Source organism: Littorina saxatilis, linkage group LG6 (assembly GCF_037325665.1).
Source record: "Littorina saxatilis isolate snail1 linkage group LG6, US_GU_Lsax_2.0, whole genome shotgun sequence".
Classification (NCBI taxonomy): domain Eukaryota; kingdom Metazoa; phylum Mollusca; class Gastropoda; order Littorinimorpha; family Littorinidae; genus Littorina; species Littorina saxatilis.
The window spans coordinates 33,338,774-33,363,773 of NC_090250.1; the positions used below are offsets into that span (position 1 = coordinate 33,338,774).

The following is a 25,000-nucleotide window of genomic DNA, read 5'->3' on the forward strand; positions in this document are numbered from 1 at the left end:
CAGTTTGATTGTCATGTTACGTTTGTTTGTCTGTTTGTTCGTTTGTTTGTTTGTGTGCCGGTATGTGTGTGTATTTGTGTGTATGTGTGCGTATGTGTGCGTGTGTATGTGTGTGTGTATGTCTGTCTGTCTGGGAGCGTGTGTGTGTGTGTGTGTGTCTCTGTGTGTGTGTGTGTGTTCTTGTTAAGACCGCGTCGTTTTGACTTTGGCCCGAAAATGGAGCCGAATTGTTTTGACGCACCCCGTTGTTTTGACGTCACAACAACGGATGCCTCGATTTTCGAGCTTCCCGCCCTAAGATATACCATGTGACACAAGGATTTGATTTTATTGGTTCTGTCCAAACTATGATAATTTTGTCAGGGTTGAGTGTGTGGCGAGTGTGTTGGGCTAGTGTTTTGCGGTCAAAACAAGAACTGTAGTTTTTTGGGTTCCCCTGGCGACAACATTGAGAGAGAGAGCGAGAGAGAGCGGATTGCCGCGTGAAACCGTGATTTGACACGATGGCTGACGCCGACACGCGGGGTGAACGCCGCAGCCGCTACATTACCACAGACACAGGTGTGTATTATATTTATAGTACTTTGTTGTCCATTTTAGACGAAAAGACAGTTGACTGAGTTGTTTTTGAAATAGTGACGCGCCTTCAACTTTATCTTTCAGGTCTGTTGCCACATGGCTCTGACATTCCAAAATGGCTAACCTCGTTTTTTGGAATTTAGAGCTCACAATCCAGTGACAGTGACATTAACAAGAACTTGATCAGTCATTAATTATCAATGGCTTATCAAGTTGTTGGTACAGGTTACTATGCAAGAGTCTTATACATTAAAACAAATTATGGTGAGTGGTGCACAGATCTAAATACTCTTATACTGAGAAGGCACGATGCATGTTGGTTTTTTAACTTCCGAAAGATTCTGAGATTAGCTGTGCGTACAAGCGATCGAATAGCACTGATTTTATCAGTATTTATATAACTATGTTTTGTTTGTGTCAGTCTGTGCTTGTTTGCTGAATTTATGTGTAGGAGCCTGAGGCGGGTTGAGATCTAGCTCCAATGTTCAAATTTCAATCTCGCCTTAGGCCTAGTAGCTGTTGAATTAGGGAGACCGAATAAGTCAGTCACGGTGCGACTATATTTTTTTTTTAATTCGATTTATTTAATTAAAAACTCTTCACGTCCTGTACCGCACGACTTTGTTACTATACTTAGGAATGACCTCACAGGACGGAAGCGCTCTCTGTGCTTGAAAACCACATTTAGGTCACTTCCTTTGTAAACAAGCACATAGCTGCTCCGCGGTTCGTTCGTTTGGTGAACGTTTTGGTAGTTTGCAATGGATTTGTATTGATTTTTTTTTCACGGAGATTTTGGGACCATCTCTGGTGATGCTGATACAGTCAGTAAAGACAAATTTGGGGATATTATCGACGAATTAGGGGCAGAACAAGTGCTGGGACTCGAAGCAGACAATCGCTTGACATTGAAATTGTAAGCTTAATGTAGTTTAGTTTCATCTCCCCCGTCGCGATATAACCTTCGTGGTTGAAAACGACGTTAAACACCAAATAAAGAAAGAAAGTTTCATCTCTTTGTTCCACCATCACCCAGCCGACGCGGCGACTTCCTGGCGTGGCCGTAAAGTCCGGTTACTCGATCACGTCGCTCTCTGCTCTGTGCATCGTCAAATATGTTCATGCTTTTCACCTGTTGCACGTGAGTGAGTGGAGACTCGGCTCCCCCATAATCATGGTCCAACAGGCATGCGAATCATTAATTCTGCTTTTTACACGATGAGTCTTCTTCTGTCAATTTAATGCATACTAGTTACAAATTAAAATGACAGTATGATTTCTTCATTAATTAACTACTCATAATGATAATACATACATGTATTATACGTGTATACTTTACATACATGTTTTATAACATAAAACCCATAAATGTCATGTCTGACACACACAGATACCCACTTTCTGGTCATTTTCATCAAATCCTTACGGTACTGAGGCTTAGCAATAGGGAAATGTGTTCAGGACGTGAAGAGTTATTTGACCGGGCGAAGCTGGACTGACTTTGGACTTATCATGTATTGGAGCCATTCTTCCGTTCTGGGGACGAAATCCGTCTGTTGAAAAAAAACCAACTACTGTTTGTGTTTTACTTTACCCATACACACGCACACGTTTTTGTTCCTCTTTTTTTCTCTTCATCCTCTTTTTGTTCTGTTTTCTTCTCCTGTCCACGACATTACTGCTTCCCCTCAAACCTATGATGTACTTTTTCCGTGCATGGTTTATCCCTGTCTCTTCCCAGAGACCAGGCAGTCCGGTTACAGTAGCTCGGGTACTTTGTATCTCCCCCAAACTCATCAACTTAAGTTCATTACAGACAAAATAATTAGCATAGCCGCTAATTGAACAGTGTATAGGCTCTCTTTTTCTTTTCTCTCCTCGACATTCAACCCATGGTCCCCCTCGACCACTACCATCTTTGACGCAATGTCACTGTCACAGTGTCAGAAAACTCACTGCCTTCTTCGGCATCATACAATTCATCATCTGACAGAGACTCGTCAGTGGTAAGACATAATGCATTCTCATCATACTCCAAGTCCAACTCCTTTGGATCAGACACACCTGAATGACAATGCTTCTCAATTAAAAATGTACACATGCTTTTATGTGAGTTAGGGAAGTATAAATAGAGAATACTATGTATGGCTTGCTGTGTCGTACCAGATTTTCATGAGTTGTTTTTTTAAATATTGAACTGCGAGCGAAAGCGAGCTATTCACTATTTTAAAAAGCAACGAGTGTAAATCTGGTACAAAACAGCAAGCCATGTAGTATTCTGTTTATCCTACATACTGTACTTACGTGTATTTTACTGAAAATGTCCTGCAGTCGAGGCAGCTAAATTGAAGACGCTTGTTTTGGAACCTCGATCTCTTCTAAAGCCTCGTGCAATCTATTACGTCAAAGCAAAGAAACGTCACTCTGAAAGTGTGGCTTGACGTGTTAGTTCTAAAAATTCATCGAAGGTAATTAGCGAGCGCAATCTTTTTTCTTCTATAATGACGTTTGTCTCGGTGACTTTGGCATCATAAGCAGTGGAAAAACAGGTCCCTGCCAGACTTGCTTGACATGACCTCATTTACATGATATACACACGTGTGATTTGAACGATTATTATCTCACGAGTGTCTCTCTCACGTATGTAGGATGATATTATTAATCAAATGAAAATTTACTAATAAAATGTTCTATTATGTCACTAGTGGAACCAGGAGGCCGAGGCCAGAGATTTAAAACAAGGGAGTACTTCCCACATTTCTCATACGGCCAAAGAATGGTGCAGGCTGCACTGGCTAAGAGTCTACCTGCCATACCATTGCCAGATGACACCAGCAATCATCCAGGTACAATGTAATCCCATTTTTATTTTGTTGAAAGGCAAGATTTAACCAGAAAGTAAGGAACTAACTCAGGGGTTCCACTTATTGCACACACAAAAGTATACGCAGTTTTCAGCCTCCGTACACATTTTCACCGACATGTTGCATTTTGTCACGCAAAATTACAATTGCACTCAAAACACTAAATAGCCACGAAGAGAGCACCTGAACTCCCACCTCTGATTCTCCCCACCCGCCTTGTTCATCACTGTTAACACTCGTGTACTTATCGCCAGAGGCCATAGTACCAGTGCTCTACCGAATTGAATCTTTATTCCTTAGGTCACTGCCACCGGCGATAGCCTTATGAATGACCAGCTCTACCGAAGAGGAAGATTGCATTACATTTCTTTGGGGGGGGGGGTCATGAGTCACAGAATAAATAATTGATCCTGCTGTGTTCAGCAAAACAATGGTCTGCCTTATCACACATGCCATTAGTTTGGTGCACTGCCGATTCAGTTTACAGGCCAGGGGTGTCCGGGTCTACTCTGATTACATCGGACTGACCCACAGTGATTGTTTTTCAGGCTGAAATATCTTCCATTTAGCGCCATGCAAATAGTTCAGTTCCTCGCTTAGAGGCCTATTACCTGTACAGAGCCACTGCAAAACGCAAACAGACCGATCTGTCGTCGGAAAGTGAAAGAACAGAATCTGATGAAGGGACTTCTTTTAGTTACCTATCATCATCATGTCCAGTGATGGCGCTAGTACTTTTTTCAAACCGGTACGCAAACTTTTATGAAGCAAACAGTCCAGAAAAAAACGGTAGGCTGGTCATTGGAACCAGTTAGAATCCAGCTCAGAGTACTGGTTTTATAGTTTTGCCAGCGAAAAAAGACCGGTAGTTCTAAAAATCAACGGCAGCCAATTTTGTTCCGGGATTTTTTCGTTTCAACCGGTAAAATACCGGTAATTACCGGTTAACGCCAACACTGCATGTCTTCTCAATCGTAGTGAGAAAAACACACTTCTCCTTCGCGTTTTTTCCCCCAATTAAGTTTGTAATGGTACGCGTTTTCCCCGGCTCATACGCATTTTTTCAGTCATGTTGTGTATGCAAACGCAAAAAGCAAAAACCCAGTGGAACCCCTGACTAACTAACTGTTATGCAATACTTCTGGAGGGGTGATCACACTACAGTTAACACAGTTTAGTTATGACTAAGATATGTAGTTAAATTGCTATTCTGATACACATTGGAGAATTCAGGGTTATGATTTGATAGTCTCACATGTACATGGACCTATTTCGGTCATAAGGCCATATATGTCAACGGAAGCTGCTCAATATCCTATATATATATTTACAACAATAAAGCATGCTTCCTGTTTCATCACCGTGGATGAATTAAGTGCTTGCATGCACATACCTGGTCAGGTTTGCTTCTGTTACTGGTCGACAGACGATATAGTTTGTACAAAAACTAAATTCTTGCCGTCTATGAAATACATCCCTGGTAAAAATTCAATTCCTGCAACACACCTTGCAAAACTAGTAGCTGCAGTCTAGCAGACGGTCTTTCCAGTGCTTTGTAATGAATCGGCAATATTGCCTTTGCCTATGCAACGCTCATATATATGCAGATCCCAATCTGATGAATGGACTGACCCACAGTTAACAGAGAAAATAGAGGACCCACTAGAGAAAATGCTGAATTCTTGGGATGTAGTCTGATGATAGACGGAAGACAGACAATAGACAGAAGATAGATGGAAGACAGACAATAGTTGGAAGACAGATGGTAGATCGAAGACAGACAATAGACGGAAGACAGACGATAGACGGAAGACAGACGATAGATGGAAGACAGACAATAGACGGAAGATAGACGGAAGACAGACAATAGACGGAAGACAGACGATAGATGGAAGACAGACGATAGATAGAAGATAGACGGAAGACAGACAATAGACAGAAGACAGACAATAGATGGAAGACAGACAATAGACGGAAGACAGACAATAGATGGAAGACAGACGGAAGACATACAATAGACGGAAGACAGACGGTAGATGGAAGACAGACGATAGACGGAAGACAGACAATAGATGGAAGACAGACGGAAGACATACAATAGACGGAAGACAGACGGTAGATGGAAGACAGACGATAGACGGAAGACAGACGATGTAGTCTGACGATAGACGATACATATATATACGGAGTTCAACCAGTATTTGGCTTCAGCTTGATTCAGGAACAAGAGGGCGACTGCAACTGAGTCGCATGTATAGACAAACCATAATGCCTTTCTCCAGTCCAGTCTATGAAATAGGACTTACAGCTGATCTAGCTGGACTCTACGCAAGCTTCAGTACGAATGAAGTAAAATCTCCCATATCAAATTTATTATACACAAATATGAAAACAGTTAACTAGACTGTTCTAACTGTAAACCAACGTAAAGGGGAAATATGAAGCTCAAAAACAGGTTAAGTCCCAAGCATCATGCAACCACAGGCGCTTTCTGTCTGTCTTTCCTACAGTTGACTGCAGCTTCGAACCACAGGCGCTTGTGACAGAGGACTCTATAAGCAGCCATCACTCAGTTGACTCCCAAATGGTGAGTTTTTATAGAGTAGATTATTTGTTGCCCTGTCTGAAGATATTTTGTTTTTGCGATTTGATTTGTTAAATGTTTGACCTGCATTACTTGTGAGTTTCCTGTGATGACCAAGGCAATGAAATATGTTTGCTATCTGCAGTCTATGTTCTTTTGCCTCTGAAAAACATGCATCAGAGTTGTGCATTCTTTTTCAGCAACTGGTTCTTTTTCTCAGACAAAATAAGGCATTTATAATGAAAAAAGAACAAAAATATACGGTCGAAACAGATCACCAACAAAGGCTAACAAGTTCAGTTGAGTTGCCAGTTGGAAGGAACAGCGAAGAATGTCCCAGTTACTTCCTCAGTCGTACTCTTTTTGATTGTTCGATTTGGCAATTCTGAATGATGGCAGGAACTGAAGTGCGCCAGGCAGTATCAGCGAAGTCCTCTGGCTCATTTTCTGTGCCCACGAAAGCTTCCAGGTAGGCTATTTGTCGGTATCGGCGGACTGCATAATAATGTTGTCGAAGCTCAGTCTCGCTTACGACGCATCCAAAATGGCATCCTCCGACGGTGCTGTGACTGTGTGAAAGATGTCTTCAAATCACTTAGCACATTTGAAAAAATCCTATGTAACAAGCTGACCAGGATTGAGATAATCGGAAAACGTGGCCGAATTGTCCCAATTCTCATGACTGCACAGGTGAAAGCAGCTGTGGAACTGCTTGTGCAAAAAAGGGATGATGCTGGTGTCAGCGGCTCCAACAAATTTGTGTTTTCTTGCTCATTCTTTCAGTCGGAGGGGCACATTCGGGGATCTGACACGCTTCGAAAGTTTGTGACATCAGCGCAGTTGGCAGAGCCACAGTTCATCACATCTACTTCACTTCGAAAGCAGGTTGCTACTCTGTCCCAGATAGTCAGTTTGAAGGACAACGAGCTGGATGCCCTTGCTCAGTTTATGGGACACCGCGAGTACTACCGCCTCCCATCAGACATGATGCAGTTGGCCAAAGTCAGCAAATTACTCCTTGCCCTTGAAAAGGGGAAGCTGCAAGACCACCAGCGCTGCACCCTGGATGAGATGGAAGTGGCTGAAGATGAAGCCATCACCTCGGATGAGGAGGCAGGTATGTGTGACATTTTGAACATGAATTCCTTTTCCCGCAGTGGGGCACTGCGGTTATGAAATTAAAGGCCCCTCCTGTTTTTGGAACCGCAGGAGCTTTCTAGTTTGCTGTTAGGTAGATTTTTGGTTCCTCTTTCCTGTCATGCTCTCTTTTTCTTCATGAATTCTTTTCTTTTTTCTGCCTTCTTGCTCATTCACCTGTATTTTTTCCAAAAATCTCTTCTCTTGCCGCTTGTCTCGCGATTCATGTATAGTTTAATCTGTTAGTGTTCTGATGTAAGTCCAGCAGTAGATAGGTTAAGCCTATTTTAACATACTGGAAACTGGTAATCTTCCAGTAGGTATTAATTTAGTTTTACTAAAGCCTGCTGGGACACAAGTAATGGGTTAGTGCATTTGTAAACAGGAATCGCTTGACAAGTGGCCCCCTTCATCCCCCCCTTCCTCGTCCTGATATGGCTCTGCGTAGTCGGCTGGACGTTAAGCAACAAATAAACAAACAAACATGAATTCCTTTGCTCTTTTTGCACAAAATGAACACAGCTAGACTATCTCTAAATCTAGTATTGTAATAACCTTTTTTTTGTATTCTTAAATTCATCTTCTTCTCCTTCTGCTTCTTCTGCCTCTTCTTCTTCTTCTAAATTGGGGGGCTGGGATGGCTCATTCGGTACACAGCGTGGACTACATATAGTTCCTCTGACTCTCATAGTCACAGGTTTGAATCCCGGTCTCCCTCTCTCTGGTATCGCCTTTGTTGTGGCTAGTGACATTGAACCACCAATACAATTTTATTTCAATCAATCAATATGAGGCTTATATCGCGCGTATTCCGTGGGTACAGTTCTAAGCGCAGGGATTTTTTTTCTTTTCAATTTTTATTCAAGGCGCAGGGATTTATTTATGCCGTGTGAGATGGAATTTTTTTACACAATACATCACGCATTCACATCGGCCAGCAGATCGCAGCCATTTCGGCGCATATCCTACTTTTCACGGCCTATTATTCCAAGTCACACGGGTATTTTGGTGGACATTTTTATCTATGCCTATACAATTTTGCCAGGAAAGACCCTTTTGTCAATCGTGGGATCTTTTACGTGCACACCCCAATGTAGTGTACACTAAGTGTATTTGTTTTAAATCTAAATTGAGAACGTTCATACTTCAATGCACACTACAATGTGATATATTGTGCTAACATTAATTTGCATTACACAATAAAGCAAACATTAATACTACGGTACTTACTACATAAACTTTTGTACTTGCGATCTAGGATTTTATCTATTCTATCATATTGTAACTATTATTTACAGAATTTGTTGAAAAGGGTCACAGCCCTATTCCAGAACGATCTGCATCAGGAAGGTTCGCAACAAAAGACTCTTTGGCACCGCCACATAACCAGCCCTCTCCGCCTATGCATCAACCTTGTCCTGCTACAGCTGCACCTGACAGTAAGTCTTCTTCTTCTGTGTACGCATGCTATCAACTACAGTACTGCAAGCACTCCCAGTTTCGGATAAAAACAAATGCGATTGGTCACTTTGGCAGAAATAACAACTGTGAACAGAATGTTGATAGTAAAAGAAAGTAAGGAAGCAGGAAAGATGAGCCGGTGCCTACCTAACAGCAAACTAGATAGCTCCTGGTGTTCAAAAACAGGAGGGGCCCTTAATTTAAGTCCGCAGCGCTCCACTGCAGTAGGTGACAGTAAGGGACAATATGGGCTGAATCCATCCCATCTACATGGTGTTGGAGTGGGGACAGGACATATTTGAATGGCGATGTCGCTTTTCAGTGTCTGAAAGTCTCTTAAGTTTGTAGTTGCAAACATGACTTTTCTTTCTCTCTCCCCCCCCCCCCCCTCCTCACTCCCACAAAGTAACATAGTAGATTTAATTTCTTATTTGTAGCTGCCATTCCATGTAAAAGTGAATACATTTACTTATTTAGTGTAAACTTGTCACCCTGGCATGAGGTAATATGACCGGCACGGTTGGCCTAGTGGTAAGGCGTCCGCCCCTTGATCGGGAGGTTGTGGGTTCGAACCCCGGCCGGGTCATACCTAAGACTTTAAAATTGGCAATCTAGTGGCTGCTCCGCCTGGCGTCTGGCATTATGGGGTTAGTGCTAGGACTGGTTGGTCCGGTGTCAGAATAATGTGACTGGGTGAGACATGAAGCCTGTGCTGCGACTTCTGTCTTGTGTGTGGCGCACGTTATATGTCAAAGCAGCACCGCCCTGATATGGCCCTTCATGGTCGGCTGGGCGTTAAGCAAACAAACAAACAAAAAATGAGGTAATATCACAAGGGTTATTCATGTTTTTGTATTTGTCAGATTCTGCTGATGATGAGGAAGCACCAGAAATCCAAAGGAAGTTTCAACGGTGTGCTGCTGACAGCAGTGCATGCTCAAACAGTTCAGTATATATCTTTCTCCTTAGTCAACCAATTTTCCATGGGGGCGCGACTGGAGATGGATGAAGGTCAGGGGGTTCCTGTGTTCGAGTGGGAACAGCTTGAATTTAACTCACAGAGTTGTTTGTGTCCAACACGCTTGTCGGAGGTGTTTTTTTACGGCGTCAATGTTGGGGGGTGGGTGGGGGTTAAGGATGAGGGGTAGAACTGCATTCGTTGATGCATTTGATTGTCTTACATCTGAAATGTATTTGTACCTTTGAAGAATAGTTCATTCCTGTACACTCATAACACCGAACACACGTTTATTTATTTTGAACATAACATAATTAATACAATAAATAATTAATTATAATTTTATTATGTCCCCAGGCGAGCCCCCTTCCTCCTGGACATTCTCTCCTGTTGGTGTGGCAATGATGAACACAAGATGCAGTGTATTCACACAGATCACTTCTCCTTCAGCGTCATCTAACGAAAGTAAGCTTTATTGCATATAAATTAATTTAGAAACATGCTGGCGTCACCCCCCCGCGGGTTAGGGGGAGTCCCATATTGGTTGGGACTAGAAAGAATTTACCCGATGCTACCCAGCATGTCGTAAGAGGCGACTAACGGTTCTGTTTCTTCTCTTCTTTTGTCTTATTTCTGCCTTACCAGTCCTTTCACCTATATTTCCTTCCAAGAAAACTCTCCCTACTATTCCCTGCAGTTTTCCAATTCTTTTCTTGTTGTCTTATTTCTACCTGACTGGATCCATCACCTTTATTTCACTTACCAAAAGTCTTCTTTTCCACATCCTTATTTCTCTGCACCCCGCATGTCGTATGAGGCGACTAACGGATTCTGTTTCTCCTTTAACCCTTGTTAAGTGGTTCTTGTATAGAATATAGTCAATGTTTGTAAAGATTTTAGTCAAGCAGTATGTAAGAAATGTTTAGTCCTTTGTACTGGAAACTTGCATTCTCCCAGTAAGGTCATATATTGTACTACGTTGCAAGCCCCTGGAGCAATTTTTTGATTAGTGCTTTTGTGAACAAGAAACACTTAACAAGTGGCTCCCTCCCATCTCCACCCTTTCCCCTATCTCATCTCCCCCTTTCCCTCGTCGCGATATAACCTTCGTGGTTGAAAACGACGTTAAACACCAAATAAAGAAAGAAAGAAATGCTGGCGTCATGTACGGACGATTAACTAAGCGCCCATTACCTAGTTGTTGAATGGCCGCATTCCATAGTGGAAACTCTTGTGTTTAGTTATTTGACAACGAAATTGATATTTAAAAGCATATGTCTTTTAGCTGTTGTTCTTTTTTTGCTATTTTGCATAATCTATCAAATGATTTGAAATAAAGATAAGCCAGCTGAGAAAATCTATCATCTTTTTTTTTTCCCCAAGGTTCAACTGACAATGAGTACCTACCTGAACAGTGGAGCCATTCCAAACCAAAGAAGCTCAAATCAAAGGCAACGCGCAACAGTGAGTGGAAACATAATCATTGTATTTATACCTCTTCTTTCTCTTTGTGAACTGAGCTTTAAGGAGCTGACTCAATCCACACAAAAGTTATTCCTTTAAAGTAGAACAAAACCAGTAAACTAGATAGTTATTGTGTTTTTGAGTAAGGTAATATCCTTCTCTGAAGCACTTGGAAGGAAAAATAGAGCCTGTTCATAACGTGTTAACTGTTAATCTAACTAGGAGCGTATAGTTATTGTGTTTTTGAGTACGGTAATACCCTTCTCTAAAGCACTTGGAAGGAAACATAGAGTATGTTCACAGACCTGTTTACCCTCCCGGAATTATTACGGATTTAGGGTCTAAATTCCGGTATTACGGAAATCTACCGGAAATTCCGGTCACGAGAACCATTTCCGTGTGTGAAAATTTAAAGTCGAAATTGTAGTACTAGTAGTCACCGGGATTTTGATTTCCCGGAAACCCTTTTAGCTCAAGGCCGACCGGAACAGCCTTGTCTGCGCATGTGCAAAAACAAGGTATTTGTCGGTCAACGCGTGGTTTTTGTGCATTCGGTCCGATCGACATGGGTCGTAAGCGTAAGGCCGATCTCTCTGGGGACAAAATGCCAACCAAAAAAGCTCAAGTTGTACAGGAATATCGGCAAAACTATCAAGTCAAGTGGCAGTGTCTGGCGAAGTCTAAGAAGAGCGAATCACTTGCATTTTGGTGATCGAATTGAGATCAGTGCAACAACAAAGCTAGTCAGTCATGAGTCACTGCAGTCGTTCGTCCGCGAACCAAGCGAACGTGTCCCGAGGTTAGACGCAGCATTAGTTTATTTACAAAATGCAGTACACAAATGAACATGGAAACAAACAAATTGTGTTTGGCAAAACATGAGCCTGCTTCGCATCGAGTTTATTTGACCAGTATGTCTGTGCTTCGACATTATCTCCTTGCTACGGTCAGTGACTTGTGCTGTTGCCGGAATTTGAAAGTCTTTTTGAGTCTAAAAGTGATCTCCATTAATCTTTCTCCAATATAGCAAAGATCACAGTTCTTTGAATTGAAAAACTTTAAAGAAAATCTTTAAATAAAATGAACGAGCCGGTCCACAAAAAAAAAAGGTAGCTTCTGGAGAGTGTTTTTATGACTGGTTTTAATGCAGGATGTAAACAGGTCTGTGTTCATAACGAGTTAACTGTTAATCTAACTAAGAGCGGCATTTTGTCAAAGAGCAGTTCAAATCCGTACGTGCTTTAACATATCAAAATGGCCTTCTGCTGTCGCTCAGTTTTCTTGATTCAAAACTAAGCAGTAAATTGTATAATTATTTAAAAATGAATAAATAAGTGGATCAGTTAACAAGTGCAATGGCTAACTGACCTGCCACTTCTCATGCCCATTCGTGGCTTCTGTCCCATGCTTTGAAAATGAATGTGTACAGGGTCTGTAATTCCGGTTTTAATTTAGATTTGAAATCTTTTGTAATTGATGGATTACGCCCACATACACTTCCGTGTATTAGAGGCGGGGACGGGAGTCCCAGGAATTGGAAAAAAGAGGAGGTACTATATCTAACTTACATTGAACAACCAAAATGTAAGCAGCACTAAGATTGACAGTGAAAATGTGACAGTTTTAGTGTACTAGCTTTAGTGCCACGAAGAAGAATCAGAACAAATGTTGACTCGGGAAAATAAATGTCCATGCCCAATCAAGATTCGAAATAGAGACACTGAGATCACGAGTTGTCGGCCTAGACCACCAGACTACCCGGCGCTCATATTGAGTTGGCATGATTGTTCCTTATAAAGTTTTAATCCGATAACATATTTAACCTTTGTATCTCCGGTAATAGGTCTTGTGATATCTGTGTCCACAAAGGTTCAAGCCAGCCATGTCGACTGTGGTTGGAGGAGGAGGTGAAGGCAGTGGAGGCTCATTTGTTAAAATATATCGCCACGCAAGTGCTGCCAAGAAAAGAGGATATCCAGAAGTGCCTTCAGGCTGAAGAGACTCTGATAATTCGTACCTGGCTACACGTCAAGAACTATACATGTACGAAACAGGATTACTGCTTTGCAAAGAAATCAGCGAAACTAAATAATGTTCAGCTTTTCAGCTACTGATCATCTTTCCAATGTTGTTGCTGATCACTACCACTAAGTGGATATATATCTAGTGCAGGTTTGTGTCTTGAGCTGTACTGGACAATGATTTACACATTTATCTTTATTTGTTTTTATTAATTTTGACTATGAGCACACTGGTGGTTGTGTTTTATGTTAAATGATTTATTTAGTATGTGTTTATGCAAATCATTTTTGGCATTTTGAATAAGCTAGATGTGACCTTTCTTAGCACTGATCCAAAGGTCAGTTTAATATGCGGTCAAAACAATGATGGTGGAGGCAGTTGGCTATTTTTAATTCATTTGCATAGCAAAAACGAGGCTATATATGTATTGACAACTGACCACCTATTGAACACTCAAAACTTTTCAAATAATGGAAGCTTTCATGATAAAAACTCGTCTTGGTTATGAAACCTATGAACACTTATAAAATGCATGTGATTACATCAGCAAAACAAAACAAAATATAAGCAAGTGAGTCATATTCTTTGTGGCTTTGCCCTTGTTTAACTGTATTATCATTATTTATTATCATGAACACAGACTACCATAAGGTCCGCTCCCCCCCCCCCCCCCCCCCCCCGCGGGTTAGGGGGAAGAATTTACCCGATGCTCCCCAGCATGTCGTAAGAGGCAACTAACGGATTCTGTTTCTCCTTTTACCCTTGTTAAGTGTTTCTTGTATAGAATATAGTCAATGTTTGTAAAGATTTTAGTCAAGCAGTATGTAAGAAATGTTAAGTCCTTTGTACTAGAAACTTGCATTCTCCCAGTAAGGTCATATATTGTACTACGTTGCTAGCCCCTGGAGCAATTTTTTTATTAGTGCTTTTGTCTTCTTCTTCTTGTCGTTCGCCAATGTTAAACTTGGAGTCCAGCTCTGGTAGTGCTTTTGTGAACAAGAAACAATTAACAAGTGGCTCTATCCCATCATCCCCCCCCCCCCCCCTTTCCCCGTCGCGATATAACGTTGAACGGTTGAAAACGACGTTAAACACCAAATAAAGTAAAGATAAGGTCCGCTATTAGGAAAGTCAAAACAATCAAAGTGTCATATGCACTTTGTCATCGTGTGTGACATTTTATTGAGAGAGAAACAGAATCCGTTAGTCGCCTCTTACGACATGCTGGGGAGCATCGGGTAAATTCTTCCCCCTAACCCGCAGGGGGCGTACAGTACTTCTTTGGGATAACAAGGGTAAGGATTGCTCTAATTAAGGTTGGCTGAGCAATATATAACAGCAATTTCGCTCAAATCGGCCAAAAACAAGGCCCGAAGGCATCGTAGGCATAGCCGTTTTAACTTTATTATCATTATTATTTATTATCGTGACCACAAACTACCATAAGGTCCGCTAGTAGGAAAGTCAAAACAATCATAACGTATCATAAACACTGGGTCATCGTGTGATCATTATTATTTATTATCGTGACCACAAACTACCATACGGTCCGCTAGTAGGAAAGTCAAAACAATCATAACGTATCATAAACACTGGGTCATCGTGTGTGACATTTCAATGTCAACACAATGATAGTGGTGTTTCACATGTAATGATTGATTTCGATTTTAAGTGCTCTATCCCTTCTCCCCCCCTTTCCCCGTCGCGATATAACCTGCGTGGTTGAAAACGACGTTAAACACCAAATAAAGAAATAAAGAATAAAGAAAGATTTTGAGTGTATATAAAGTGTATTTATGGTACATTTACTTTTGGCTCTTTAGATCAGCTTAATTTGGTATTTCATGGGCATCGGTCAAAAGGTCACTTCAGCATGTGCTGTCAAAACAACGATGGTGGAGGCAAATGGCCTATTTTAACAGGATGTTTGAAGATTTGCTTTTTCAATTTTGTTTGAGAGACAAGAAGTTGGAAAATAGTTTTATTGTATGTTTCTTTGTCACCTGGGGCAAAATTATTCAATCGTCGCTATACGTTTGTTGGAAGCTATAATACAAAGGATAAATTGGCAGTTTTCTTACTTTCTGTTAGAAACAAAAGTATATTTTTCATTTGTTGCAATTGAAAAAGCATAGACCTTACTAAAGATGCTGCTAGTTGTTTTGATTGTGTGGACTATTCAGTGGAGTGTTTTAAATAATCTGTATATATATATATATATATATATATATATCTATATGCCAATTCTCATGCCTCACAGTATTTTAACATTGGTTTATTTTCCATGTTACAAATATGTAATCATATGACTCGAGACTACCTTACTGTGTTATATTGCATTATTATCATGAACGCATTAGGCCCACTTATAAGTTTAAAGAAAGTCAAAGCCGTGTATTGTTCCTTTCAGAACAATGTTATACACCGGGTGTGCATTATGTGTTTTCATTATTTTTAATCATGAGCAGTTTCATATTTAATTATTTATTTAGAGTGTGTTTGATTTAGCTTAATTTGAATTTTGTTGGACATTGGTCAAAAGTTCAGTTTATTATGGGCGGTCAGAACAATGATGGTGGAGGCAATAGCCTATTTTTCAACAGGTTTGAAGGTTTTGTTTGAGAGAAATAAATCTGTCTTTTTTTCTTTGTCATGTTGGGCAGAGTTATTCAATCGTTGTTATACGTTAAGTTCACTGAATTCTTAAATCTAATGTAAGCGCTGTTTAAGAGGTTTTGAAGGTACAAAATACACTTTTTTTCTCTGTTCTCTTTAACAAGATATTCAGATTTGTTTTTCTTCTTTATTTTAGTTTGAGACGAGAAGTTGTACATGCATTCTATTTCCTGTTCCTTTGTCAACTGGGGCAACATTCAATCACTGTTATAGCCTGGTTGTAAGCTATAACAGTATAAATTCACTGCTTTTTAAATGTCTGCAAAAAGCAAATGTCACCGTTTTGTTGCATGCCATTGAAAAGGAATAAAAACTACCAAACGTTATTTTGCAAAACATGCTTATTGTTATGATTTGACTGATTGTGTTTGTATGTGGATGTGTGATCACAGGATTGCAGATTGCATGGACATAATCGCCACAGGGAAAATCATTCAAATCCTTACTCCGAAAGTTAACAAAAAGCTATTATTGTCTCAAGAAGAGAAATTGTTTCTACAACTGAACACACAGACTGTAAAATGCATGTGTATACAAAAGCAATTATGCTAAACAAGCCCATCATTAAATGAATGGAAGTCAAAGTAAATAAAATAAAATGCAATTTCAAATGTGAAGGTATCTTAAAATGTCGATGAACAAACGCAAGGGAACTGAGCGCCATCATAAAAATACCTTTCATTACAAGAAGGAAAAAAAAAACGTAACTGACAGACTGATTCTAATATAGGTCCCTGATAACACTTATAGTATCCACCACCTTCAAATATGATAATTAAACTTCATTTTAAAAAGCTTCATGATTATGCACTGCAAAGTAAGCTACACGTTTTGTTTAGCTGTTTCGTACACATAAAAAAAGGCTTTGTGATTCTTTGGTCTAAGTGCCAATAGAAGGTTTTGAAAGGAGCAAGTTAAAATGTAAAGGCACACTACCTTATATCATATATATACAATATCACACTACCACGGAAAGTCAATACAATGCATACCCCGGTCAAAACAACGTTCACACACGAGTGTGTATCGTGTGTATCATCTTTGTCAACACAATGCAGGCGGTGTTTCAGTTTATTGAAATACTGAGTGTATGTGAGTGTAATTATGCACATTCACTTTTGGCCAATTTAAATGAGCTTGATGTGGAATTTTGTTATCTATTGGTCAAACGGTCATTTCAACCGGCACTGTCAAAACAACGATGGAACTGGCCAATAGTCACAATAACGAGGGGAAAACATGTATACCCCGGTCAAAACAACGTTCACACACGAGTGTGTATCATCTTTGTCAACACAATGCAGGCGGTGTTTCAGTTTATTGAAATATTGAGTGTATGTGAGTGTAATTATGCACATTCACTTTTGGCCAATTTAAATAAGCTTGATGTGGAATTTCTTATCTATTGGTCAAACGGTCACTTCAGCAGGCACTGTCAAAACAACGATGGGACCGGCCAATGGTCACAATAACGAGGGGAAAACATGTATACCCCGGTCAAAACAACGTTCACACACAAGTGTGTATCGTGTGTATCATCTTTGTCAACACAATGCAGGCGGTGTTTCAGTTTATTGAAATATTGAGTGTATGTGAGTGTAATTATGCACATTCACTTTTGGCCAATTTAAATAAGCTTGATGTGGAATTTCTTATCTATTGGTCAAACGGTCACTTCAGCAGGCACTGTCAAAACAACGATGGGGCCGGCCAATGGTCACAATAACGAGGGGAAAACAAGTATGTGTGTGTGTGTGTGTGTGTGTGTGTGTGTCTCTGTGTGTCTCTGTGTGTCTGTGTGTGTCTGTGGGTGGTGCTACCTATGGTTTCAAAGGTACGGTCAGTCTGGTTTAGCGCATGCTTTGTGTCTGACAGCATCATTTCAGTCTTAGTATCATTCAACTTCACTTTGTTATCAACCATTCAGACCTTCACTGACTCAATGCATAGTTCGGTGTTGTGGGGCACTTTCGGGAGATCTCAAAGGTTCGCAGAATCCTCCATCTGAGTAGCATCAGCATATGTGTGATGTTCACACCCGTGCTTGGAGATGATGTCAGATAGTTCTTTTGAATAATATACAACGCGAACAGGACAGGACCTAATACAGAGCCCTGTGGGACTCCATACTTGAGACGAACACTAGATGACTCATATTGTCCCATGTGTACCCTTTGTAGAGCGGTCAGTCAGACTTTTTTGTGATTTTTTAAGAATTCATTCATATATTTCTAACTCCTTACAGGGGGGCAGTCAGGGTGTTGATTTTTGGTATGCATTCAAGTGGAGGGATGGTCTTATCTTATGTAAAAGCCTGTCCAGATCTGAGATGATGAACAGAACAGTGTTCACGGGAAGGAGTGTGCCTATTCAAGCTGTACGATACGCCATTATATCTGTCGTTCTGCAGGTGCTAGCCTTTACCATGATGGGGATCATCGTGAACGCGGGGTCGGTGCTCAAGTACGTCAGCATGGTGCTGCTGGTCTTCGTCTACATGCACGACTGCTACAACAACGTCTACGAGAACTACGTCACCTTCGACAAGACCATCATTGACGAAATGATTGACAGGACCACAGAAGATCTCAGGAAGATCGCCTCCATGCCAAGCTCACAGCAGGCTAACGCCGCCTTCCTGGTATGTAGTGGTACCGTCTTCATGTCTCTCTATAGTCAGTTCAGCCGTGTTTTTAGGCTAATTGTATGAACCCACGTCTCCACGTCTCCTAGCCTGTGGCGATGTTTTCCGGCTTTTTGGACTGCAACTATGTTCGGAAATCTTTGTTTTCTGCTGTTTATGTTTTGATTATCTTTCATGAAAATATCAGCCTCTTTGTATTTAAATATTGTATCTTTACTTCCGTTTTCTATTTAAAGAGGGCCATGCAGTAAATGCGAACCCTTAATTTACGAACGCTCTCTGTTTTCAAAGAGCTCACGTACTACGAACGTTCCGTGATTGTCACATTCAAGTAAACTTATACTGTAATGACCCCACTGCGGCCTTCAGCTGTGAAAGGAAGAGCTTCGCCATCAAAATGTTGTAACTACAACAATAAGTTAGGGCACAAGCACATGATCTTACTTGCAGATAATATACCTGTGGTTAGGGCTATATTAACTGGAAAGCTAACCTGATCTCCAAGTCGATGGTCTTAAAGCAGTCTGGATTGAGACAAAGTTGAGCCATGAAAGCATTTTGATTGGCTCATTCTATCGCCCACCTAGTGCTAATATTCATTATTAGGATTTAATTGATGAAAGCTTAAGGCGAATGAATAACCAATTATTGAGATTTGTGATTTTAGGCGATTTCAACGTCGACTTCCTGAACTCTCCATCGCGGAACTTTTTGAATATTTTACAGGCGCACCAGCTCTGTCAACTTGTGAATACGCCAACGCGTGTAACAGCCACCACTAGTACATGTATTGACCTTATCATCACCCACACCCCTCAGTTAGTTAAACAAGTGAATGTGTTGCCACCTATTTGAAGCGATCATAGTGTACCACACTTTGTATCAAACAGAATTGTGAATAAAAATAATTCCTATAAAAGAACACTCTTTAATTATAGTAAACTTAATGTTGATTGTTTTTGCGAAGCACTCTCTCAGGTTAACTGGCAAGACATTCTCATGAAGGAGGTGTTTGACGAAAGTGTTCATATTTTTTCTGCACTATTTATGGACATAGCCAAACAGTGCATGCCAGTAAAAGAAGTAACGATACGTCCTAACGACGCACCTTGGCTTACACCTGAAATTTTAATGTTAATAGACCAACGTGATCAGATTCATTTGAAAGCCAAAACAAGTAAACAGCCGGAAGATTGGTTGAGTTATCGCCTGGCACGTAACCTTGTTACAGCAAAGAAAAGAGAACGGATTTTAGAATATTATTCTGAATTAGACGCAAAAGTTTCCGATTCAACGCAGTTTGGTACATAAGATTGGTGGAAGTTAGTGAAATCATTCATGAAGAAGAAAGGATTATATGGTGACGAAATTCCGCCTATCTGTGACAACGGCGAAGTTTATGAACAAAGCCAAGACAAAGCTAACGCCTTTAATAACTGTTTTATTAAAAATTCCAATGTTGAAGACCCAAATGATGATGTTCCTCAAGTGTCGTTTCTTGATTGCGAATTATGTGATATTGTTTTGTCAGTTAACGAGGTAAAAGATGTAATTAAAAATCTTGATGAAAGAAAAGCCATTGGTCCCGATTTGATCCACAACAGACTTCTCATTGCAGCTATAGATGTTATTTCGGAGCCACTCACCCATATGTTGAACAGAAGTTTGAGGGAAGGAGTATATCCTCAAATTTGGAAAACTGCGAATGTTACGCCTATTTATAAGTCAGGTTCAGCGGATACTTGTAATAATTATCGTCCGATTTCCTTGTTGAGTTGCGTTGGCAAAGTTTTGGAACGATGTATTCATAGCCACCTATATCTCTTTGTTTGTTTGTTTATTTGTTGCTTAACGTCCAGCCGACTACGTAGAGCCATATCAGGACGAGGAAGGGGGGATGAAGGGGGCCACTTGTCAAGCGATTCCTGTTTACAAATGCACTAACCCATTACTTGTGTCCCAGCAGGCTTTAGTAAAACTAAATTAATACCTACTGGAAGATTACCAGTTTCCAGTATGTTAAAATAGGCTTAACCTATCTACTGCTGGGCTTACATCAGAACACTAACAGATTAAACTATACATGAATCGCGAGACAAGCGGCAAGAGAAGAGATTTTTTGGAAAAAATACAGGTGAATGAGCAAGAAGGCAGAAAAAAGAAAAGAATTCATGAAGAAAAAGAGAGCATGACAGGAAAGAGGAACCAAAAATCTACCTAACAGCAAACTAGAAAGCTCCTGCGGTTCCAAAAACAGGAGGGGCCTTTAATTTCATAACCGCAGTGCCCCACTGCGGGAACCTATATCTCTTTTTACAATCCAACAACACACTCACACCTACACAGTCAGGTTTTATACCCGGCGACTCGACGATTTGTCAACTTGTCTCTATATATAATGATGTATGTTTAAATTACGACAGCGGTTTAACAACACAGGCGGTATTTTTTGATGTGTCAAAAGCTTTTGACAAAGTCTGGCACAAAGGATTATTAGTAAAATTGGAATCGATTGGTGTTCGAGGTCGACTTTTGTCATGGTTTTGTAGTTACTTAGCAAACCGTGTTCAATTAGTTGTCGTTAAAGGAGCTAAGTCAGAGCTGAAAGGTATACAAGCAGGCGTTCCTCAAGGTTCTGTGTTAGGCCCTTTGTTGTTTTTGATTTATATAAATGATATTTTAAATGATATTGAGTCTGTTATTAAATTGTTTGCTGATGATACTAGCATGTCACTTGCATTGAATGATCAGGTAAGACGTGCCGAAATTTTAAATACAGACCTCGATAAAATTAGTTGTTGGGCAGCACGTTGGAAAGTCACATTTAATGAAACAAAAACCAAATTGCTGAATATAAAACGTGACTTAAGCCAAATTGACCCGTTATTTTTCAATGGAATTGTTTTGGAAGACACAAAGGAACACAAACACCTCGGTATTATTTTGCAAAATGACTGTAAATGGGACGCTCAAGTCAGAAGTATTGTGAAAAAGACCACTTTGTTGATTAATTGTTTAAGGCATTATAAGTATAAGTTATGCAGAAAAAGTTTGGAAATAATGTACAAATCCTTTATTTTGCAACATTTTGACTATGTTTATGTATTATGGGATAATTGTACTGAAGCCCTGTCGAACACCCTGGAAAAACTACACCGTGAAGCTTTACGTATTATAATTGGCGGTGTGCGGAGAACCAGTCATGGTAAGATTTACAAAGAAAGCGGATTTTGTAGTCTAAAGGAACACTGAAGACAACATAAATTGATTTTATATCATAACATGGTTCATGGTAAATGTCCCCTATATTTAGTTGACCTTTTGCCACCACTAGTTTCATCCTTAAATCCTTATCACAGAAGACGACCACTTGAAAGATTTGTACCAGCTCACAGGACAGAAATCTTCCGAACATCCTTCGTTCCTTCGACTACAATTTTATGGAATGATCTGCCTGATGTGGTTAAAACCACAAACTCAATTAGCGAGTTTAAGTATTATTTACAAAGTCTTCATCATCATGTGCCAGTTTATTATTATTTTGGAAAAAGACAGGTAGAAATACAACACAGCAGAATGCGTTTAAACATGAGTAACCTTAATTCCGATTTATGCAAACGCCATTTAAAAGATAACCCACAGTGTGCGTGCGGTAACCGGAACGAAACAGCTGAACATTACTTGTTATACTGCACGTTGTTTGAAAATGCTCGTATGTCCACTGCCTGCTAATTTTAGACACGTGGAAACATTATTAAGAGGCAGCGAGCAACATTCATTTCGCATAAATACACCGATTGATTTTCGAGTCGGTCCAATCCTTTATTGCTGAATCTGGTCGACTAACTTGAAGGATTAGCCTACGTACTGGTATTGTGTATGTTTGTGTGCAGGAGAACGTAAACCCGCCTCTCAGTGTTGTTGCATCAATTACATATTTAACATAAGTAATAATTATCATTGAGTTTTTGTTTTTGTTTTGCTGTTCTATTTTGTGTGTGTGTGTGTGTGGTTGTTTTCTTCCATACATTCGTAACGAACTATGCTGCCCTCTCCATGAAAATGTACATTTATCTGAACTTACTTATTGCATACATGTCTCAGCATCGATGTTCTCGTCCCACGCGCTTCATTCATAGTCTCACCTTATTTTTTTCTTTATTTTTTTCTTTTATTTTTTCTTTTATTAATTTTTTTTTCTCTGTAAATCCTCCTGTTTTGATTAAGTTCCCCATACCCCCCTCCTACATTTTGTTCTTCTGGTTAATAATTGTGTTGTCCACCATCATGAAAACTTGTGTAACTTAGCATTGTTATGGTCACGTCAAATAAGCATCTGCTTGAGTTCGTGTCCTAGCTGCATTTTTGTCAATTGTTTCATGTCATGTATTTTGAATAAAATTGTGTTTAAACCAATAAAAACATATTTTAAAAAATTTGTCATGTTGGCACCAAATACATATGCCATATATTGAAGAATATCTGTGCCAAAGACAATCTTTCTTCGAAGTGGCGACTCAACATTCAATTATTGAAGCATGATTGAGAACCCTGTTTTGTTACAGGTGAAGTGTGTAGACGAACTGAACGAAATGCAGCCTCAGCTCAACTTTGACAAAAAGGAAATCCGATGGAAAGTGGGTCAGCTGCTGCTATTTTTAGACTCCCACGACACGCCACGCATTCCTCTCAGATTGTTCCAGAAATTGTGCGAGGTAAGGCTAATAAGTGTTTCTTTTCGCCTAATACTTGTTGGTAAGTCCTTCTTTTCTGTATAAATTGTCAGGACATAAGTGGGTTTGTTTTCATTTGCATTCTATGCTTGAAACGATTATATTGGCGCCCAAAGTTCGATGGGGGGAGGGGGGGGGATTTCGTGATCATCATAGTGATACATCCTGATCCATGTGACATCAAACGTGGTAATTTACCAACAAAATTGATCTGAGTACTCACGTACCAACCTTCCTGCCTCAGGTACGCATGCACGGAGGCTCTGGGCAAGTGTACATCAACCTGCTTGCCGCCGTAGGCAAGTTCACTCTATCGTGCTAAAGTAACTTTATGTTTGTCGTATTAAGGATACAAGTGAACCCCTACTACTCAGGGTACAAGACACTGTGTGCATCAACCTGCTTGCCGCCACAGGCAAGTTCATGACCATCGTGGTGTTCCTGATGTTTGTCAAGTCAAGAGTGCTCATGTACCCATTTGTATCAATATGGCCGGTACACAAGTATCCGCTTTTCTTGTCAAATACGCGTGCACGGAGCACCGGGACCAGTGTACATCCACCTGCTTGCAATTTTATCAACATGAGAAGACATGTACCCAATTCTGTGTCAGGTATCGATCTAAGTACCCATGTACCCTCTTTCTTGCGTCAGGTCCGCGTGCACGGAGCGCCGGGGCCAGTGTACATCAACCTGCTTACCGCCACGGGCAAGTTCATGATCATCGTGGTGTTCCTGATGTTTGTCACGCAAAGAGTGTTCATGTACCCATCTGTATCAATAGAAGAACACATGTACCCGCTTTTTGTGTCAGGTACGCGTGCACGGAGCGCCGGGACCAGTGTACATCAACCTGCTTGCAGTTTTATCTACATGAGAAGGCATTTAATTAATGTTTGTGTCAGCCAACGATCTGAGTACACATGTACCCACTTTCTTGTATCAGGTACGCGTGCACGGAGCGCCGGGACCAGTGTACATCAACCTGCTTGCTGCCACGGGCAAGTTCATGATCATCGTGGTGTTCCTGATGTTCGTGATGATCGTGGTGATGGCGTTCGGCAACGTGATGGCCATGTCCTCCACCAACACCACGCTGGCCACACTGGCCGGAGGCTTCGTCCCCATGCTGCTCAAAAACGTCCTGTCCAGCAAAGGGACCAAGCTCAGCCTCAAGAGTATTAGCTTTAAGGTACAGAAACTGCTAGATAAATGCACTGCTTAATAAATTCACCTCCTATATCAAAAGGGCCAGGCTCAGCCTCTAGAGTATAAGCTTCAAGGTAAAGAATAGATAAATGCACACCCTATAGCAAAGGGGCCAGGCTCAGCCTCTCGAGTATAAGCTTCAAGGTAAAGAATAAATAAATGCACACCCTATAGCAAAGGGGCCAGGCTCAGCCTCTAGAGTATAAGCTTCAAAGTAAAGAATAAATAAATGCACACCCTATAGCAAAGGGGCCAGGCTCAGCCTCTAGAGTATAAGCTTCAAAGTAAAGAATAAATAAATGCACCCCCTATAGCAAAGGGGCCAGGCTCAGCCTCTCGAGTATAAGCTTCAAGGTAAAGAATAAATAAATGCCAAGTTTACTATCAAGAGCATTATTTTAAAATTGATGGAACTGCTGATTGCTTGTTTGTCTTCGCGTTTTGAGAAAGTGAAATTGGGGGGGGGGGAGGGGTGTTGCATCTCTAACCGGGAAAGAATATAGGGCAATGCTCAGTTTGGAGAACGGTGAGTCATTCGATCTGTATTACCATGTCTTGAGTCTCGATTCAAAGTAGTCATTACGGGAAGTTGTCTTCATGCATGTGAGGATTTTTTCCTACTTGTATTTCAACACAAAAGTCAGTTAAACATTTGGACCAATACAAAAC

General features: G+C 40.6%; 2 protein-coding genes across 6 annotated transcripts in view; both read left to right on the plus strand.

Annotated features, from left to right (window-relative positions):
* Nucleotides 1-177: 177 nt before the first annotated feature.
* On the plus strand, nt 178-16,071 carry LOC138969051 (uncharacterized). 4 transcript variants are annotated; one of them, XM_070341747.1, is made up of 9 exons: nt 180-561; nt 3,285-3,425; nt 5,954-6,030; nt 6,811-7,144; nt 8,463-8,603; nt 9,489-9,569; nt 9,941-10,048; nt 10,967-11,047; nt 12,917-16,071. In XM_070341747.1, exons 1-9 carry the CDS (start codon nt 504-506, stop codon nt 13,159-13,161), a joined length of 1,266 nt encoding a protein of 421 aa, XP_070197848.1. In that variant the 5' UTR covers nt 180-503; the 3' UTR covers nt 13,162-16,071. The 4 variants fall into 4 exon arrangements, with proteins under 4 accessions (XP_070197849.1, XP_070197848.1, XP_070197850.1 ...); XM_070341749.1 differs by lacking the exon at nt 180-561 and adding an exon at nt 1,250-1,495; XM_070341750.1 differs by lacking the exon at nt 180-561 and adding an exon at nt 1,508-1,720.
* Nucleotides 16,072-17,559: 1,488 nt separating this feature from the next.
* The window catches only part of LOC138969050 (uncharacterized), a 14,742-nt gene continuing 7,301 nt past the window's right edge, over nt 17,560-25,000 (plus strand). For both annotated transcript variants that reach the window (XR_011456359.1, XM_070341746.1), the window contains exons 1-3: nt 17,560-18,386; nt 22,955-23,104; nt 24,069-24,314. Coding sequence is in view for 1 of the 2 variants with exons in the window: in XM_070341746.1 (XP_070197847.1) it covers nt 17,892-18,386; nt 22,955-23,104; nt 24,069-24,314 (891 nt within the window). In the remaining variant the exon portion in view is untranslated. The remainder of the gene's footprint in view (nt 18,387-22,954; nt 23,105-24,068; nt 24,315-25,000) is intronic.